Source organism: Bactrocera dorsalis, chromosome 1, assembly GCF_023373825.1.
Source record: "Bactrocera dorsalis isolate Fly_Bdor chromosome 1, ASM2337382v1, whole genome shotgun sequence".
Taxonomy (NCBI): domain Eukaryota; kingdom Metazoa; phylum Arthropoda; class Insecta; order Diptera; family Tephritidae; genus Bactrocera; species Bactrocera dorsalis.
In genome coordinates this window covers 68,013,380-68,035,593 of record NC_064303.1, presented here as the reverse complement: position 1 = coordinate 68,035,593, position 22,214 = coordinate 68,013,380, and the positions used below count along the sequence as shown (strand labels likewise).

Below are 22,214 nucleotides of genomic sequence, written 5' to 3'. Positions count from 1 at the left end.
ATGGTGACCATATGTCACAACGAGAGCACTTTCACTGTCAGAGCCCTGATTGATTCGGGATCTGAAGCAACCTTTGTAAGCAATAGTCTACAAAAACGCTTACATCTGGCAACCAGTAAGGTCAGCGCGCGAGTTGCAGGATTGAATAATACCGTATCAGGACGAGTTCAATCGGTATGCTCGATCACAATTGGCTCGCCCCGTAACAAAGGTTTGAAACTAGAAGCGGAAGCTTTGGTACTGCCAAAATTGACTGGACTGCTTCCATCCAGATCAATTAACCCTTCAATTGTCAAAAGGTTGCCCAATATCCCCTTCGCGGATAATAATTTCTATACTAGTCAAAAAGTTGACTTGTTGATTGGAGCGGATCTTTACCCTAAAATCATACTAAACGGAGTAAAATCGAAAATCTTCGGATCACTCGTAGCACAACGTACAGTGTTCGGTTGGATTTTTACAGGTTCCGTTCCCTCTGAAGAAACGAAGATAAATGGCAAAGGCGACGGACAAAATTCAACAATGACTCAACAACAAACACAAAACCATTTTGGTAGTAAAATTAATACTAATTTTATATTTACACAACAGAAACAACATCAGCAGAAGCACCAGCTACAACGGGATCAAACTAACGATGATGGCGAAACAAATGATGCGCCCGGCTCATCGAATCACACCGATACGCATGGTAGCGTCGGTGTGCCGACACTGCCTGCAGCAGCGCTATCTCTGTCCGCAACATCCGTAGGCAGCACACCGCCGAGCAGCGCTGAAGCGACAAATATCAACAATTTCGCTTATTACACGGGCGCCGCTGAAACGGTGGCAGCAACGGCTGTCACAGCTGCAACGCACCGACATGCTGACGCAGCAACGCCACCACTACCACCCCCATCACAATCGTTGCCGCCATCATCAGCTGTGGCGGCCTCATCAGCAACAGAGTACTATCCACCATCACACCAGCAGATGCAGCTACAGCTACAACAACAATACGAGCAGCGTTATCAACTGCAAACAGCCTATTATCACCAGCAACAGCAGACGCCGCCATCGCAATCGCAGCAAGAAGACCAATCAGCAACGTACGTGACGTCACAACAGCCGTCTACACAATACCAACATGCGGCGGCCACAACAACAACAGTAAATCAACATGCTGCGCGCAGCAACAGACAAGCAACGCAGTCGACAGCCACACACCACACAACGAACACATCACAAGTAGCAACAACAACACAGCAGCAGCAACCTGCAGCAATGGCGCACGCGTTGACACAAACCACACAGCAACAACAACAACCGTGTCAACGGACGTCAGCAGTCACTCAAAGCACTGACCAACGTCTCTCCCGCATACCACATGCCCAAGATCGAGCCAGACTCGAGTCGTCTCGCCGACTTCGGCATGCTGGTAACTTCCTTTCGGATTGGCGGCATGGCAACGATCGACTGAGACTCGATTCGTCTCAGCGACATTGCCCGGACCGAACCAGACTCGATTCGTCTCGTCGGCCACCCCATCCAAAGCGAAGGCGTGGACGAGACGCTCGACGTCAAGCAGATGCACGCCGTATCATCAAGGATAGGCAAGCAGCACTACGGACGTTTACTCCCGGCTCATGTTGCCCGGGTTACAACCAGCGGCAATGGGCCAACTCATCGCCCAAAATACGTCGCTGGGATATATCATATGCGGCGTCGTATAACATCGGCACAATAAAGTGCACTGGCTGTCAACGCCTCTCACATTCACCACCTACCCAGGATCGAGTTAGACTCGAGTCGTCTCGCCGACCTCGGAAGGTGGTGACTTCTATGCAAATTGGCGGCATGGCAATGACCGACTGGGATTCGATTCATCTCAGCGGCATTTCCCGGACCGAACTAGACTCGATTCGTCTCGTCGGCCACCCCATCTCCAAAGAAGACGTGAAAGAGGAAGTGCAGGAGCCATTTAGTTAAGTTAGTTTTAAGTAATTGATTGTAAACTGCATTTGCAGTAATACTGCAAGGCGGGGAGAATGTTGACGCCGCCCTCGCCCAATTTCTTTTGCCACGTCTGTATCGGCAGAGCACTCTTTCTTTTCTTCTTTTTCGAAGTTTTAATTCGCGCGCAACTAAACAATTACTAAAAAGTTGCGCGCTCTCTCCTTTTGCGACAACCTAGCGATACAGACGTAGTAAGTGTGTTTCCAATTGTTTATATTTAAATATAAGTATTATATGAAACTTTTTGGTTTTTTATTTAATACTCCTGTGGAATCATTTGCGCCGACCGTTTCTCCACGGCCAACCACATCTTGGAACGAGCGAGCACCGTGCTCCACCACCCGAATTATCATGATTTTTTATATTTTTAATAAATTTAAACTTTATTAGGCACTTTTTGATTCGTGCCCCACGTTGGACGCCAATTAATTCCCGTAACGAGGGAATTTAAAAAAAATATATATTTTATATCCGCGAACGCGCGGATTAAATAAAAACGCTTGTGGTTACTCTGGATTGTAAGATACAAATCAATTCTTTATTTCTAAAATACTAGTATTTATACAATTTAGTTTTGTTTACTTAAGGTTAGAGCTGAAGTGTAAGCATCAGCTTGATTGAGTCCAAAACAAAGTGTTGAATAACATTTTTAGCTGTGACATCAAATTCCAACGGAATGTTAAGTGGTTTATTTATGATTGTTATTGTTATGCCTTCGTGTGAGGGCGAGCGATATGGATTTTTGGATACAGAACGGAAAAAGCGTATCGAATTCTTAAATAATCAGAAAAGTGAATTATGTTTCTAGTTTATGAGGCAGTGTAATTGCAGAGTGCAAAGATTCAATTTTGTTTACAGTTATGCTAAGGTTTCTATGCGGAGGCTATCGTTAACTTGCATATGCAAACATATGATAATAAATGGACATAACTACAAACAATTTTGCGTATTGTATTTTTTCTTTCGCGTTCTTAATTCGTACATTTTGCAGATCCAAATATACAAATAAGCAAGAGTGAACTGAAGATACTTTGATACACTTCAAAAAATTTTCAGTCACATTAAAAAAAAAAAAAATCGAACTTTTTCAAAAAAAAAGAAGAGAATTAATCTTTGCGGTAGCGAAACGAAAGCTTGATAACATAATATATTTTACAAAAATATATATTTTTTTTTCAAAAATAAATCTTCTAACAAATTTTTAATTTATACTTTTTCTATTTGACTACATTGCTGTATCAATATTAATTTTGAAACAATTATTTATTTGACAAAACTTTAAGCTAAAAGCTTCAAACTCTATTCAAATTAATGCAATCTGACAAATCAAGAGAGGTTAAGCCAAAAACACCTCTATCATTAGAAATTCCTAAAATGGCTGATGAAGATAAGCCACAAGGCACACCTGCAGAAGCTACACACTCAAAGCAGAGTATAAAACAAAAAAGATCAAAAGATCAGACAATATCTAGGTTCATCACTGAAAGTGACAGTTTTCTAAGATATTGTACAAGATTTCAAGCTTCCCCTATTACTGACATCACAGAATCAGTTTTAAATATAAAACTAGAAAGTGTGAACAATCTCTGGGCTCGCCTTCTGGCAGCGGACGATACAGTACTAGATACTGACGACGCAGAACTCCCAGAAAACGCAAAAGCTTCGGCGACAGCCAAGTGTGATAACTGCCGCGATCAGTATGAATTAACTAAGGGAATAATTACTGACCAAATAAGTTTAGTAAGGCCAAGTAGAGCCGCTACTCCCCCTCCCAGAGTAGTTACAACACCAAAAGAAGACATGCATGTATCTAAAAGTACCAGCTTGTGATACTGAAGTTTTTAATGGATGTTATGATCAATGGCCGTCCTTCCGGGACATGTTCACTGCCGTTTATATAAACCATCCTAAACTCTCACAAGCACAAAAGTTATATCATCTAAGGTACAAAACAAAAGGGGAAGCAGGCAGTATCGTCAAGCGATTCGCTTTAAATGACGAAAATTTTAAGCTGGCTTGGGAAGCACTAGTCGAAAGATACGAAAATGGAAGGGTTATGATAGAAAACCCAATAAAAACATGATTACATCTACCAAAAATTCAAAAAGAAACCAGCCAGGAATTTCAAAATTTATACTCGACAGTGACTAATTGCATATCAGTGTTAAAAACACAAAATATCTCCACAGCGTTACTACGATGGGAACAATCACTTGTGGAAAGAAAAAAATGCCCACATGGGAGCAAATGAAAGCATTCCTCACTGCTCAATACGAGATAGCTGAGCGAATTGACAACAAAAACATAAATCTAAAAAGTCATCAAAATGACTCAAGTAAAAACTTGTTCAAACCTCAAGCCAGCAACAATATGCAATACAATAGACACGTTAATAAAAGTCACACTTTCGTGTCAAAACAAACTAATAAATGGCAACCAGTATGTGAAATTTGTAAAGGAGGTCATAACATAAGATCTTGCGAGAAATTTAAAAAATTATCCGTATCTGACAGAAACAATCTTGTCAGACAACATAAACTTTGCATCAACTTTCTGTCGAATGCTCATACGACAAAAGACTGTGAAAGCAAATTTAATTGTGTGTACTGTCAACGAAGACATCACTCACTGCTTCATATTACGAACTTTCAAAATATGAAGCAAAATCAATTTCATAAAACCACCGGGTTAGTCACTACAACCAAAAGTGATAATCCCGAAATCTCAAATCCGGAAAAAAGGGAAGAACAACCATGTTGCTCTAAAGCAGCAAAAATTCGAACGCTTCATTCAGAAAATGAAAGCAAAATTCTTTTACCCACTGCGGTCATCACCATAGCTCATAAGGGTGATTTATTCAAACTAAGAGCACTAAAAGATCGAGGATCTCAAAGATCGTTTATATCATCAAAAGCTCAAAATCGGCTCAAATTGCCGATAAAACATTAAAATTTCCAAATCTCGGGAATGGGCGGAAGAATTATCCAAAATTCGAACAAAATATGCCCAATTACCATAGTATCTCCAAATGTGGATATTAGAATAGATGCACAAGCCATCGTTCTACCGCAACTTACAAATTTGCTTCCAAGCTATGAAGTAAATAAAATACACTGGGAAAAATGCTCACATCTCAAATTAACAGATCTCAATTGTCATACCCCATCACAAATCGACATATTATTAGGCAGTGACTTAATACTTCAAATAATTCTTGAAGGTATTGAGAAAATCTGCAATAAATTGCTAGCCCAAAATACAATCTTTCGGTGGATTATAAGTGACCAAGTCCATGAAAAAATCAATTCTTTCACCACACAAGTGGAAAATATCTCAAACGAGTTTTTAAACAATCAACTTAAAAAATTCTGGGAAATAGAAAAATTACCCCAAATCACCCAGTTTTCAGAAGAAGATCAGGCATGCGAATCCTATTACAAATCCACAACAACAAGAAACGAACATGGTCGTTATGTTGTGCGATTACCATTCAAACCAACTTTCCCTGAAACCATAGCTCTAGGCCACTCTAGCATATCAGCAGTAGAGCAATTTCTAAGCCTGGAAAAAAGCCTGATAAAGAAAAGTGAGCTCAAATCGGCATACGATAATGTGATGGACGAATATCTTGACCTCAATCATATGGAAGAAGCTGTACCATATGAAAAGGTATCTAAAGGTAGATATTTATCTTTTTACCTGCCACATCATGGGGTAATAAGACCTGATAAAATTACAACAAATGTACGAGTGGTTTTCAATGCCTCAAAGTGTACGAGCTCAGGCAAATCACTCAATGATGTACTATACACAGGGCCATTTTTACAACCTGATCTCATATTGTTAATTCTAAATTGGCGCATGTGGAAATGCGTTTTCAATGGGGATGTAGAAAAAATGTACAGACAAATTCTAGTACATGAAGATGACCAAGATTTCCAGCGTATAGTCTTCCGCAAATCGAGTAATAGCCCAATCAGCGACTACAAACTTAAAACCGTAACCTTTGGCATCAATTGCGTACCCTATTTGGCGATCAGGACACTGCATGAAGTGGCAAAAACAAATGCAACAAATTTGCCTTTGGCATCTTCTGTGTTGCAAACACAAACATACACATCATGTAGCCACAGTATCGCATTAGCATGCGAATCACTATCGCAAGTGATCAAAGCATTAAATTCAGCAGGTTTCCCTCTAAAGAAAATTACTTCAAATCACCCTGATATAATAAAAGACATTAAACAAGAAGACTTATTAGATACAGACTTCCATCTTACACTGCATGGTGACCATCGCTTAATGCAACAAATGGTCCGTCAAGAATTTTATATACCGCGACTAAAGCCACAAATCAAAAGGACGATTTTCATGTGTAAACCATGTACCATGTACAAACACAAAATACGTACGCAGATCATGGCAGCTTTACCACCTGAACGCTGCAACTATGCTCTACCCTTTACCATCACTGGGGTTGACTTTGCTAGACCTTTCCAGATAAAGGCCTCCCTGTTAAGGTCTTCTTCATTTAGAAAAGGGTATGTGGCTGTCTTTGTATGTTTTACGACAAAGGCAGTACACCTCGAGCTTTGTTCAGATCTGACTACTGCGGCTTTTCTTGCAGCATTTGCACGCTTTGTCGGACGACGCGGATTTCCTTCAAAAATAATGAGCGATAATGGGAAAAACTTTGTCGGAGCCCAAAGAGCAACCGAGAAGGAGTTTATAAACTTCATGAAAAAAGTCTCCCCTGAAATAGTTAACAAATATGCACCTCAAGGGATCGATTGGCAGTTTATACCGCCATGTTCTCCACACATATGCGGACTTTGGGAATCAGCAGTAAAAAGCTTTAAGTCCCATTTAAAGAAAACGGCTGGTAATTATAAATTCAATTATGAGGAGTTTACTACACTACTCACTCGTATCGTAGCCGTGTTAAATTCAAGACCCATATCACCCCTCTCGCAAGATCCCTTCGATTTGACAGCTCTTACACCAGGTCATTTCTTCAGAGGAGCTCCTCTTCTCGCCATACCTGAGACAGAAGAAGACTCACTCACTTTAATCAATCGATGGGAAAGAATCAAGATTCTCCATCACGAATTCAGCCACAGATGGAAGGAAGACTATCTCAAAGATCTCCATAAGAGATATCGATGGAAAACGGCCCAGAAGGAAGCAAATGCAGGAGAATGCGTCATCATACAGGACGAATGCCTTCCTCCAACAGAATGGCGGCTAGGCCGCATTGAAAAGGTTCATCGAGGGTCAGATGGTCACATAAGAGTAGTCGATGTTCGAACACAAACCGGCATATTAACTCGACCAGTCACCAAACTGTGTTTTCTTCCAAACAACGAAGAACACCTTCAAACTAAACCGCAAAATAACTCGCAAAATTAATCGAAAAATAATAAATCAATTCCACTAATTCGAAATTAACACGCGTTATAATCCGAACACAAAAAATAAATTCAAACAAGCGCGTTGAAGATCAACTTATTATACATATACATATACATATACATATAGATAGATATGTAGCTACAACAACTACATTCTAATATTATAAACAAAATCAATTTAATACAATTTTATATTCCCATAGAAATGGACGTAGAGGAGACCCAAACCACCTCCAACACCATAAGGTCCGAAATCGCTATACCCAAAGCGTCGGCTGCACCCGTTGCCGCTCCAAGGACCAGGGTTATGCGACCACCGCCATCCGCCGAAGCAGTCAGGTAGATGAGAGAAGAGAGAAGAGCAGCTATTGGAGCCACAGGGGCCTCCATGTTGCAGCCTGTGCCATCGCCCACATGCCCTGAAACGATGCTCCATTTTTAAGAGCATGAAGCCCGCTCAACGAAAACAGGTTGCAAGAGCCCATGGCCATTGCATGACCTGCCTGGCAGATGACCACGCCACCATAGAGTGCTTGGCCGACGGCGCCTGTCAATATTGCCAGAGGCCCCATCACACTCTATTTCATCGTTTTCCCCGCCGAGCCAATCCGTCGGAAAGTAGCACCAACACCCGTACCAGACCTCGCAGCGATGTTATCCGGCGACGACGAAGCAGCCAATCAACCACAACACGTAGGCGGCCATCTCCGCCACGCCACACAGTGGTGCCGCTTCATACAAGCCGCGGCAAAAAATAGAAGGAATCGAAGTAGGGCTTTGAAATTTGGCACACATCTCTCATATTGCCAAATCAGATCAAAAAAAAATTTTTGTTAAAATCCGCCCACAACCACGCCCACCTCCCATATAATACAAAAATCAAAAATCATCCTACAGTAACAAAATTTTCTACAGCGCAATATTTTGTAAATATAAGCTTGTCCAGAAAAAATAAAGCAAATCCGCCTACAATTACGCCCATCTCCCATATAATATAATCACGAAAGTTGCAATATTTTCGCTGTTATCACAGCTAGACTGTAAAAAATTTTCAAACAGATTTGAATCAATAAAAATTATTATTTCTCTAAAAATGAAACAAGTCCGCCCACAACTACGCCCACCTCCCATATAACATAACCAATAAATATTCAAAAATGATCATATACATATTATTAATTATTTATTCAACAAGTAATTTTTTAACATCATCGTCCAATTCTAAAGTTTTATTTTTGGGATTTGTTCTGAAACCATACACATACGAACGCCCAAACCCTTTGAGGGTTTTACTATACTGACCTAGTACCCTGACTTGGAATTTCTCACCCCCCCGATTAGCTGTTGTACTATGTAATTAGTTCAAATAATATAAGGCATCTAAACTAGTATTTTGTTGTTGTTGTATAACGAGAGACAACTCAAAAAAATAACAACAAAGCAACAAACCGAACAGTCAAAAAAAATATACAAAACAACGAAGCTGGCAAAAAAACAAAGCAGCGAATCAAGCAAACAAACAACGCAGTTGCAGTTGCAGTAGATTAAAATGCTAATTACTCATGAATTGGCAGCTAATGGCAGCTGATTTTTTTTTTCTATCGATTAAGGAGATTTTAAAGTGTAAGTGGCTAACCTGCGCGCTCCTGCGCACAATAGTTATATTCTGTTGAAGTTGTGAAATATATGATTTTTTTGGACCATAAAAAAACATCATATTAAAAAAATCTCGAAAAAGAAAGTATACATTTGATGATGTAAATCACATCTATAACATTGGTTTTAATAAATAAAAACTTTACAATTGATATTTTATGGTTAACTTTTGAGTTTTAACCTTTGCAATATTCATCACATTTTTTTGAGTAACTTTGCGTTGATACTTTGTTGGACTTTGAAGCTCTCCCAACAAAAAACCATTGAATATACCAAGCCCAAGTATTCGGATAATGTTATTTGATTAGTTCTTAGCTTAAATTGAAAAGAATTTGGAATGATAAAAAAAATCCTTTTTTCCGCTCTGGCACCATTGTGCGCCACGCTCATCGTCAGCATCAACGACGCTCAACAGGGTTGAGCGCTGTACTAAACACACTGCAACAGCTGCAGAGTCTCCTAGCCGATTAACTCGCCTAGGGGGGCCGGGATGTTCACATGAGCTATGAGCGTTCTGCAGCATCCCACATCACATCACGTCACGTCACAACACCTCATCACACAACAGCTCACAGCATACCCCAATACACACACACGCATCAAACACCGATCATTACTACAACAGTGCAACACAACAACCATACGATCATCAACGAGACGACTCGTAATGTCAGCCAATATTCACCACCCAAACCATCAAAAGGGATTGACCCGACCGGGATTGCCTTCTTATCGTTTCATCCGTAAAGAAAGACAGTCGTCCGCGAAATTCAGTTTTTTCATAATTTTGTTATTTTTGTACTTGCGCTACCTACCGCAACAATCACCGCAATTGGGTTTTTAATAAACCGCCAAGTGACGTGACGCACCGAGTTCGCCAACAGTGTACCACCGTGGGTTTCGCAGAAAACCCAAACAAAATATACTACATCTAATTATATATATTTATATTGTGCAACTTCAACTAATAAACCCTTTGTAAAGTGTGTGGAAATCAAGTATACTAGTGGCATACGTCAACATATTCTTTAGCATATACGACAAATTAGCATTTTCTCTCTTCAAATGTTTCACATAAGCAGCCAGGACATCCCTAAGGAATTTAACATTCATCATCAAACGGTTTTGAACCATTTAAAAAAGGCTGACTACAAAAAGAAGCTTGATGTTTGGGTACCACATGAATTATCTTTGAAAAATTTAATGAACCGAATTAACATCTGTGATTCTTACGACAATAATGTGCAAAAAAGATCATGGTCCAAGCGTGGTGAAGCTCAACAATTGGTAGCAAAGCCAGGATTGACGTCTCGAAAGGTTATACTGAGTGTTTGATTTGATTGGAAAGGAAAAATCACTTTAAGCTGCTCCAGCCTGGACGAACGATTGATTCTATATTTTACTGTCAACAACAGATGAGATGGAAGCAAGCAATAGAAAAAAAAACGGCCAGAACTGATCAACAGATGAGCTTCGTCTTCCATCAGAACAACCCTAGACCACACACATCTTTGAAGACTCGGCAAAAACTGGGAGAGCTTGGCTGGGAAGTTTTATTTTGCCATGACCTTGCACCATCGGAGTTGAAGTTGGCTTCAAGAGAAGCCTGTGAAAATTATTTGTCGCAGTTTTTTGCCGAGTAACTAGAAAATTTTTACATTGATAGAATAATATCACGGGCGGAATAATTGCAAAAAATGGTCAACCAAAATGGTACATATTTGGTTCATTAAAGTTCATTATAAATTAAAAACAAAACAAGTAAGGAAGGGCTAAGTTCGGGTGTCACCGAACATTTTATACTCTCGCACGATAAAGTGATAATCGAGATTTCATTATCCGTCATTTACATATTTTTTTATTTCGCTGTAAAATTAATTAGAATTAAATTCTGAGAGATTTACCGATATTTTCGTGAAAAATTAGGTTAGGTTAGGTTGGGCACTGAGTTCTTCGTGTTCGATATCAGGGACCTTGAAAAGTTATAGTCCGATCACAACAATTTTTCCACAAGGGATACCTCAGCTCACATACCGTATTTGAGTAAAGTTTTATTCCGCTATGATCATTGGTTTCTAATGTATATATTATACAGAGAAGACATCAGATGGAATTCAAAATAGCGTTATATTGGAAGAAGGCGTGGTTGAGAACCGATTTCGCCCATATTTAGTATATGTCATCAGAGTGTTAAAAAAATATTATATACCGAATTTCATTGAAATCGGTCGAGTAGTTCCTGAGTTATGGTTTTTGGTCCATAAGTGGGCGACGCCACGCCCATTTTTAATTTTTAAAAAAAGCCTGGTTGCAGCTTCTTTCTGCCATTTTTTCCGTAAAATTTTGTGCTTCTGACGTTTTTTGTTAGTCGGTTAACGCACTTTTAGTGATTTTCAACATAACCTTTGTATGGGAGGTGGGCGTGGTTATTATCCGATTTCTTCTATTTTTGAACTGTATATGGAAATGTCTGAAGGAAACGGCTCTATAGAGTTTGGTTGACATAGCTATAGTAGTTTCCGAGATATGTACAAAAAACTTAGTAGGGGGCGGGGCCACGCCCACTTTTCCAAAAAAATTACTTCCAAATATGCTCCTCCCTAATGTGATCCTTTGTGCCAAATTTCACTTTAATATCTTCATTTATGGCTTAGTTATGACACTTTATAGGTTTTCGGTTTCCGCCATTTTGTGGGCGTGGCAGTGGACCGATTTTGCCCATCTTCGAACTTGACCTTCTTATGGAGCCAAGAAATACGTGTACCAAGTTTCATCATGATATCTCAATTTTTACTCAAGTTACAGCTTGCACAGACGGACGGACAGACGGACGGACAGACAGACATCCGGATTTCCCATCTACTCGTCACCCTGATCACTTTGGTATATATAACCCTATATCTGACTCTTTTAGTTTTAGGACTTACAAACAACCGTTATGTGAACAAAACTATAATACTCTCTTTAGCAACTTTGTTGCGAGAGTATAATAAGTTGAAGTTTGATCAGAAATACGAAAAGATTTTTTAGAATACCCAATATTTATGATAAGTATTAACTTTTGACATAATAAGATAAGAGCTACATCTTCACTAATTTTCAGTCAAATCGGTTCAGCCGTTCTTGTAACTATGGGTTTCTTTTATATCTTCTTCTTAATTGGCGTAGACACCGCTTACGCGATTATAGCCGAGTTAACAACAGCGCGCCAATCGTTTCTTCTTTTCGCCACGTGCCGCCAATTGGATATTCCAAGCGCAGCCAGGTCCTTCTCCACTTGGTCCTTCTACCAGAGTGGAGGTCTTTCTCTTCCTCTGCTTCCCCCGGCGGGTGCAGCGTCAAATACTTTCAGAGCTGGAGAGTTTTGGCCATTCGGACAACATGACCTAGCCAGCGTAGCCGCTGTTTTTTAATTCGCTGAACTATGTCAATGTCGTGGTATATCTCGTACAGCTCATCGTTCCATCGAATGCGATATTCGCCGTGGCCAACGAGCAAAGGACCATACATTTTTCGCAGAACTTTTCCCTCGAAAACTCGCAACGTCGACTCGTCAGATGTTGCCATCGTCCAAGCCTCTGCACCATATAGCAGGACGGGTATTATGACTGACTTATAGAGTTTGGTTTTTGTTCGCCGAGAGAGGACTGTGCTGCTCAATTGCCTACTCACTGAGTCCGAAGTAGCACCTGTTGGCAAGAGTTATCCTGCGTTGGATTTCTAGGCTGACGTTGCACCTTTGAAGACACTCAGTCTGCCACGGCTTGAACTGAATGGTGCCCTTCTGTTAGCAAAATTAATTTCAATAGTTCAAACCCATCTGAAATTAACCGATCATAAAACGTATCTTTGGTCAGACTCAGAAATAGTTTTGGCATGGTAAGAAAAAACCACCCTATTGCTGGAAGACCTATGTATCTAACCGAATATCTCAAATCTTGGACCTAGTTGGCCAAGCAAAATGGCAACATGTTGCAAGTGCCGATAACCCAGCGGATCTTGGGACAAGAGGTTGCAAGCCACTGCACCTCACCAGCACTACACTCTGGTGGAATGGTCCAACATGGCTAACAGAATCACAAGAATTCTGGCCAAAGTCTCCCGCTCGTAATATAATACCGCCGGAAAGTCGGAAAAATGAAAATTTTCATATCACTCTTGAAGAGGATGATATTCTCCACCGATTTTCTTCATTTCCTAGAGCACTAAGAGTAGTCGCTTACATGCACAAATTCACCCAAAGACTTAAACAAAAAATGAAAGGGATACCAAATGATCCTTGCGTACACCTAACGCATACCGATTTGCAACATGCCAAAGTTAGTCTCATTATCTACACCCAAACTCGCTATTTCAGTCGAGAGAAAGCAAAGTTGGTCGAAAGACGACCACTCGAAAAGGGAAGCTCTCTTCTCGTTTTAAATCCATTCCTGGACGCTAAGGGATTAATAAGGGCAAATGGAAGATTAGCGAACTCCAGCCTTAGTTATAACGAACGACATCCCATTATTATACCTGAGAAATCCCATTTTACTTACCTATTTCTAGCATATCTGCACAATCTTACACTGCATGGTGAGCATCGCTTAATGCAACAAATGGTCCGACAAGAATTTTATATACCGCGACTAAAGCCACAACTTAAAAAGACGGTTTTTATGTGTAAACAATGTACCTTGTACAAACATAAAATGCGTACGCAGATCATGGCAGCTTTACCACCTGAACGCTGCAATTATGCTCTACCTTTTACTATTACTGGGGTTGATTTTGCTGGACCTTTCCAGATAAAGGCCTCAATGTTAAGATCATCTACTTTTAGAAAAGGGTATGTGGCTGTTTTTGTTTGTTTTACGACAAAGGCAGTACACCTCGAGCTTTGTTCAGATCTGACAACTGCGGCTTTCCTCGCAGCATTCGCACGCTTTGTCGGACGACGCGGATTTCCCTCAAAGATTATGAGCGACAATGGGAAAAATTTTATCGGAGCTCAAAGAGCCACCGTGAAAGAGTTCATAAACTTTATGAAAGAAGTTTCCCCTGAAATAGTTAAAAAATATGCACCTCAAGGGATCAATTGGCAGTTTATACCTCCATGTTCTCCACAGATGGGCGGACTTTGGGAATCAGCAGTCAAAAGCTTTAAGTCCCATTTAAAGAAAACGGCTGGTAATCATAAATTTAATTATGAGGAGTTTACTACACTACTCACTCGTATCGAAGCCGTATTAAATTCAAGACATATATCACCACTCTCGCAAGATCCCTCCGATTTCACAGCTCTTACACCTGGACATTTCCTCAGAGGAGCTCCTCTTCTCGCCATACCTGAGACAGAAGGAGACTCACTCACTTTAATAAATCGATGGGAAAAAATCAAGATTCTCCATCATGAATTCAGCCACAGATGGAAGGAGGACTATCTTAAAGATCTCCATAAGAGATATTGATGGAAAACGATCCAGAAGGAACCCAGTACAGGCGAATGCGTCATCATACAGGACGAATGCCTTCCCCCAACCGAATGGCGACTAGGTCGCATTGAAAAGGTACATCGGGGACGAGATGGCCATATAAGAGTAGTAGATGTGCGAACACAAACTGGCCTACTAACTCGACCACTAGTGAAATTGTGTTTTCTTCCAAATACCGAAGAACCGATCACCGAAAATAAGCGAACGCAAACGCATACGTAAAATCAAACAATAATTAATTAAAAATATACCGTTTTACAATCCGTACGTATAAATCAAAAGCATAATGAACGCGATTAATAATAAACATTAAAATCCATAAGTAATATAAGTAATATATAATACATAAATACATACATCTATATATATAGTACACACATATACATATATATAATGAGTAGCATACTTCATACTACTTGCAAAACATGTTTAATATACCTATTCCTATTCCACTAGAAATGGACGTAGAAGAAACCCGCATTAACCCCCAGTCGGTGAGGTCTTCAAGTAACGCAAATGCAGCATCCGCTGCACCCATCGCCGCACCAAGAAGGCAACAAGGCACACGCCCGCCCAGCCAATCATCCGGTCAACCAGTGAGGGAAGCGGTCGAGGAGCAGTTCGAGGAGTATGTACCGCCGCGATGCAGCCTGTGCCATCGACCCCATGTCCTGAAACGGTGTACAATTTTCAAGACGATGACGCCCGCTCAGCGCCAACAGATTGCTAGAGCCCACGGCCACTGCATGACATGCTTGGCAGACACGCACGCTACGTTGGAGTGCAACAACGTCTCGTGTTTTATGTGGGATCCTACCTGCGAAGGTTTAAATCCACGGTGCTCAGAAGCACAACGGATCAATACAATGCGTTGATCAGCGCCCTGAAAACTGGGACAGGTTTCCAGTACCAATCGGCGTGTGGCATGGACACACTAACCACCTTGGTAGGGCTCGAGGTCCATCTAAAACCTCTGCCGTACTTTGGGTCCGGCACCCGGTTGCAATGCAACTCCACATTTGAACTGACAAAGTCAGATCTTCCCGCGATTTGGGTTTTAACCACAGCCACCACGAATCTCCACAAAGGGCCAAACCCAATGAGCAGATTGGAGTTTTACCTCCAAGGGCATTACTGCTCCCCGTGGTACCAGGTTTAAGTCTCTGGTAAGACCTCATAACAGAAGTTACTGCCAGTTGAGTCTCCACACAACTCTGGACTGGCGGCCAGGATCTTAGTCGCCGTCGTGTCAGTACTGCCACCGACCGCATCATACACTATTCCACCGCTTCCCTCGACGCTCGGTTCAATCAACGCCCGCCAGTCACCGGCATGGTCAACAGCGGCACCATCAGCATGGGAGTCATGTTCAACGCCGACGAGCCCATCGCTCTACGCAACCCCGAGGTGCACGTTCGCAGACGCCACCACATCATCATCATCGTAACCAGCGAAAGGCGACGGGTTTCAGCGCTGTAGTGAGCACCCTACAGAAACTGCAGCGACTGCGGCAATTAATTCGCCTAGGGAGGCCGGGATGTTTATGCGACTTTATGGCATCTCGCCCCTCCACCCCACATTCATCACCTCACTCACATTCATCACACAACACAACACTCATCACACAACACAACACTTAGCACACAGCACAACATTCAGCATACAACACAACATTCAGCGCACAACCTGCATCTTCATACCACGCAACAAACCAACCACACTACACACACACATAATCATTTTTTCACCACTCAGCCGATCAAAAAGGATTGGTTAGATCGGGGTGGCACACAATTCGTTTTACGCCGGTATACAAACCACGTCGCCTTTTTTTTCGATCGCCAACTCGTTCACGTTGATCCGCCACCTTATAATCGCTTAGCAGTTCTGGTCCAAATTTGGATTCCTCATCCGGTCGTGTGTGTGTGTGCGCAGGAAGCTGGAACATCAGGAGCATCAATAGTGCAAAGTGAACAGTGTGTTGTAAATATCAAGAATTGTACCTATCTGGAATATCTTGAAATTAATTTTATAAAAAATATTGAAGTTTCGCCCGCAAAGGGAAATACATACATATCTATACCACTAAAATTGTGACATCTTTCTTTTACCGTAATACACAAAGGGATATCTAACTGAAGGTAAAGTAAGTATACCCCGCAAAATACATAGAGAAACTAACTCCAACGAACAGTGGTGTTAATACTGGTTCCTAAATAGACGAAATTATCTACAACTTCAAAGTTATGACTGTCAACAGTGACGTGAGAGCCACGTCGCGAGTGCGACGACTGTTTGTTTGATGACAGGAGATATTTCGTCTTGCCTTCGTTCACTGCCAGACCCATTTGCGTTGCTTCCTTATTCAGTCTGGAGAAAGCAGAACTAACGGCGCGGGTGTTGAGGCCGATGATATCAATATCATCAGTTGTTGATTTACCAGGTCTAAAGCCACACCGATAAGGCCCAATCAGTTTGTTGACGGTGGGCTTTAATCTTTCACACAATACGCTCGATGGAACCTTATATGCGATGTTGAGGAGGCTTATCCCACGGTAGTTGGCGCAAATTGTGGGGTCTCCTTTTTTGTGGATTGGGCAAAGCACACTTAAATTCCAATCGTTGGGCATACTTTCGTCCGACCATATTTTACAAAGAAGCTGATGCATGCTCCTTATCAGCTCTTCACCTTGGGGGGTTCTACAGGAGTATGCTCCGGCCTTGAAACCTTCTGTAAGCCGCCGCATTTTTTCGTAAAATTTTCGAGCATTACCCCTGTCGGCCAGCTAATCAAGCTCTTCGTACTAACGCATTTCGGTCTCTTTCTTTTTCTGTCCGCAAATGCGTCTCGCTTTTCTTTTCAATTCTCGGTATCTATCCCATCCGTTTCTTTTACTATATAGCACTCTTTTAATCGTACAAAAATTCAGGCAACCGGACCCTCTAATGACCGGACTCGGTCACTTTTTTATTTACATTACTTCTCGTAAGCGGACGCGGACTTCTCAATAATAGACAAGAAACTTGATTTGCTGAACGAAAGTGTAAAGAAAACATTAAAAAGCTCTGATAATCGGACATGAAACTCTTATTTGCGGAAAACGGAGAGCAATAATTGAAATAAATGTAGAGTAACTACACCGAACAGCCAAAATCTATATATAAGTTCTGCGTGTACATATTCCGACACCCACCATATGTAAAACTGTGAGGACAAGTACTAACATGTAAAATGTAACGGGATCTATATGTAACAATTTGTAGCTATTAACATGAAAAATTCAAAAATTTTGATTCAATTTGTCACAAAACAAAACAAAAAAAAATACTTTCCATTAAAAGTAAAATTTAATTTTAAATGTGTTGGAGAAAGAAATTTTATCTATTCGTGCACTCGGAAAAATGTTAGGGCTCTATAAAAGTAGAAATTTCTTTACTTTTATTTGTTTGCTTTTAAAGATTCGATATTGGAAAAACCCACGCTGCCACTATTGTGAAAAAAAGAAAGACATTAATAGTTACATAAGTGGTTATAACATATAAACAGTAAAAGTGCTTAAATAATGATGGCTCCAAAATAGACAAATTAGGGAATTTTCTTGCTCTTGCAAAATCCTTGCACGGTGCAAGAATTGCATATATTTCCTCTTGGTGCACCGGCACAACAACAAATACACGCAGAAAATTATTTACAATGGCTGTAAAATATGTCAGACCAAAACCCATGTATACATATTTGCGTGGAATGTCATGCAAAAATATAATTTCAACCCTGTTTTAGGTGTAATTTTACATAAAGAGAGAGATTAATCCCAAGGATGTGCATCAATTTGAACAAAAGCTGCCAGACATGTTATTGTCCTACAGATCGGAATGTAAATTTAACGCAGATTTCCATGATTTGCCAAATAAGACTCTTGTCTTGAAGAACAAAAAATGTGTTGGAGATATATTAACGAAAGAAAGATTAACAGTGCTATTATGTGTCAATATGGCTGGAAATAAAGAAAATTCGGAAAAGCAGCGCGCATTTAAAAAATATGTGCCAGTTGAATGGAAGTCTAATCCGAAAGCTTGGATGGCTAGTGAAATTATATGTGAGTGGCTACTAACGTATGATAAAAAATTTGGCTCTCGGAAGAGAAAAGTTAATATTTTTGGACGACGCTATAACTCACCCTCGAAATATTAAACTTAACACTAATCTCTCAAATCATACCAAGATTTAATATATACCTATTTCTACCAAAGCGGGTCAAATGACCCGACTGTATGTTTCATGCTTGAATGTATGAAATATGGATGTTAGGAAGGAAATAAAAATATAAATGAAATTTATTATTATTAAACAAAATAGTATGTTGAGCATTTCTATTACAAAAGCAAAAAATAAAAAAATTTAATTCATAGTTCATCGCATTTTTTACATATAAGTGTTTCCATTGTACATTTTCCGCAAGCATATTTTTTACATTTAGTGCAAATTTTGTTGGTTTTATTTTCTTTACAGTATCCGTACGTACGTCATACGTTTATAAGCATCTGTAGTAGACTTAGGCAACGATCCTTTCGTATTTTTTTCTTGTTTTGGTTGTTCACGGGCTTCTCGAAAATCGGCGCCAAGTTCTTCTACTAGCTTGAGTAAAAAATCTTGTCTCGAGATATTTTCTCCTGTCGTTTGCTTGTACAAAATCCAGGCATTTATGCCAGCTAAATCAAGGATATTGAGAAAAACTTGGACAGGCTATCTGCAAGACTTAGATTTTGTAGTAATCAATAAGTGAAGTGAACGAACCTTTGTTAGAGGCTAATGACCTTAATATGGTAAATGCGGTGCTTAATTCTTTGGTTTCGGAAGTTAGTTCACTGAGAAGTGAACAATCGAAGGCTCTCACATTACTACAACAACTCTGTGATGAGCGAAATTCGTTAATCGTTAAGCTTAACGAACTTAAATCAGAGTTCTGCATTGTGCAAAAGAAATTGTCCGATATCAGCAAGTTCTCTGCACCAGTTTCGAATGCTCCCTCTGCTGCGACTGCTGTTGTTATAAATGCTTCTTCAATTGCTTCTCCGCCTAACGTCGCTGTTTCTGATGATAATGAGAGCGTGAATTATCTCGCTCCCACTACACCGAAAACACTCTCTACAGCTTCAACTATTGCTAACTCCACTCGCACTTCTACGTCTACGGTGGGTACAAAAGCTCCGTCATCTAACGTTATTGTTTCTGCTCCTACTGATAATGTGAGTATGGATTATCTCGCTCCCGCTACATCGCAGTCGCAGTCTGCCGCTCCGTCTGCTGCTTGCTCCACTCTCTCTACGACTGCTGATAATGGTACAAATACAGCTGCTCCCAATGCTATTAATTATGCCAATACATATGCTGACGCTGTTGCTATGAATAGCAACACTCATTCGAAAGCCAAAAACAATCGAACAGTTGCTGCTAAACCAATTCGTCCCTCTATCACTGTCAATGCTGCCCAATCAGTTGCCGTCGATGGAAATGTGAAGTTAAAAGTCAGTCAGTTAAAAATCACCAGCTGCTTCAACTGTTGTTGGTGTTAATGCCAATTGTGATCTCGATGTCGTCATACCGAAGAAACGGATTCATTTGTCGACCTTTAAAAACTCAGTCACCGAAGAAGATATTATATCTTTTGTCGTTAAACATGCTAATGTTGATAGAGAGCATCTCTTATGTTATAAGTTAATTAAGAAAGATACTGATATTAATAATCTTAAGAGAATTAACTTAATGTTAGGTGTGTCCCATCTAGTTTTGACGCCGTTTTCTCATCTTCATTGTGGCCTTCTGGCATTAAGTTGCGTCTCTTTAAGTTTTTTCCAAAGGGAGGGGATAACAGCGCTGCAGATTAGAGGATGTGCCTGTTAGTCACGACTTTTTTCATGCGTTTTCTGCACCTTCTTCAACTGGCTCCTGTCTAAGGTGTACTACCAAAATCTATTGGGTATTAGGTGTAAATCAAATATTATTCGCAACTTCTCTTCACATTCGGATTTCGATATTATCGTTATTGTTGAGACTTGGCTGAATTCTAGTTACTTTGATAGTGAATACTTTGATTCAAATCTCTATTACGTCTTCCGTAAGGACAGAGATCATGAAAAAACTGGTTATCTAAGAGGGGGGGTGTTCTCCTAGCAGTTCATCGCAAATATCGTCCTCGTCTTATTATGCTTGATAATGATGATTCCATTCTTGACCAACTATGTATTTGTATCAATGACGCTCTGTTCATTGCAGTCTCATACATCCCTCCTAATAGTCCTCTAGAGTTGTATAAGTTGCACGCAAATAATATTTCCGCGCTGGTATTAAATAAGGTTAAAGAGAATAATATTTGTGTACTGGGCGACTTCAATTTAAGCAATATCGCCTGGTCTGGTTGTTCCTATAGTCCTGCTCTTATTCCTTCCAATTTTTCGTCTCCTCAGGAGTTATTTCTTATCGATAGCTTGCTAGTCTTAATCTGATTCAAGTCAACTCATATTCAAATAACCTCGATCGTTTTCTTGATTTAGTCTTTCTCAGTGATAACTTAAAATTCAGGTTTCTTGATGGATTATCTTCAATTGCTCCGGCCACCATTTATCACTCTCCGCTAGCGTTTGAGGTGGATACTTATCTTTTCGCTCCTGTTAAACCTATTGATGGGCTTGGTTTTAAATTTGCATTTTGTGATTTTGAACGACTCAACAATCTGATCTCCGAGATTAATTGGGATGATTTACTTTCGGGACTAGATACAGCTAATAGTTTCTCGAGTTTTAAGAAATCAATTCAGGAATTTTGTCAGAATAATATTCCGCTCAAACATACGCAACCATATAAGTTGCCTTGTTACACTAAGGACCTCAGGCGGTTAAAAAACCTTAGAACTAAATACTACAGAAAATTCTCCTCAACTAAATCTCATGTTTTCTATATTCAATATCAGCACTGCACAAAACTGTTTAATGAACTGGATAAGTCTCTCTATAAAAGGTTTATTTTTAGTACAGAGTCTGCAATTAAGTCGAACCCTAAGTTCTCTTGGAATTTTGTAAAATCTAGAAGAACGTGTTCGGCCATTCCCTCTGCTCTACGCTGGGGTGATAAGTCAGCATGCACTCCTGGCGAAATCTCCAACTTGTTTGCTGAATTTTTCAAATCGAATTATGTTCACGATGATCCCTTCAATCTTCTTCTTCTTATCTTCAAGTTACAATATTTCTAATTACGTCCTAAAATGTGTTACTGAAATCAAAGATCTTGGGGTAATCTTTGACAACAGATTTTCTTTCAGTAATCACATCAACTACATCACTTCTAAATAATTCTCTGTGCTCGGCTTTGTCCGTCGAAATGCTTTAAATATTTCCGACCCCTACACGTTAAAATTACTGTATACAAGTTTTGTTTGGTCCATTTTGGAGTACGCAGTGTTCATTTGGAGACCATATGGCATTTCGTCAATTAATAGGATCGAGCGTGTTCAAAAGATTTTTCTTAAATTTGCTCTCCGCTCCTTAAAGTTCGTTGACCCAATACCATCATATACATCTCGCTTATTGCTTCTTCATCTTAAATTGCTGGACAACCGACGGTCCATTCTCTGCCTTTCATTTGTTTACAATTTAATTAATGGAGATATTGATTGTCCCTAAT

General features: G+C 40.2%; 1 protein-coding gene across 1 annotated transcript; it reads left to right on the top strand.

The window, feature by feature from the left end:
- Window positions 1-522: 522 nt before the first annotated feature.
- LOC125777855 (LIM and SH3 domain protein Lasp-like) lies at window positions 523-7,749 on the top strand. The gene is made up of 2 exons (XM_049453830.1): window positions 523-1,348; window positions 7,610-7,749. Exons 1-2 carry the CDS (start codon window positions 523-525, stop codon window positions 7,747-7,749), a joined length of 966 nt encoding a protein of 321 aa, XP_049309787.1.
- The last annotated feature ends 14,465 nt before the right edge of the window (window positions 7,750-22,214 follow it).

Coding starts and splice junctions, on each gene's coding strand:
- LOC125777855 (XM_049453830.1), top strand. CDS start 523: ATGACTCAACAACAAACACAAAACCATTTTGGTAGTAAAATTAATACT. Junction 1,349..7,609: donor CACTCAAAGCACTGACCAAC/GTCTCTCCCGCA, acceptor ATATTCCCATAG/AAATGGACGTAGAGGAGACC.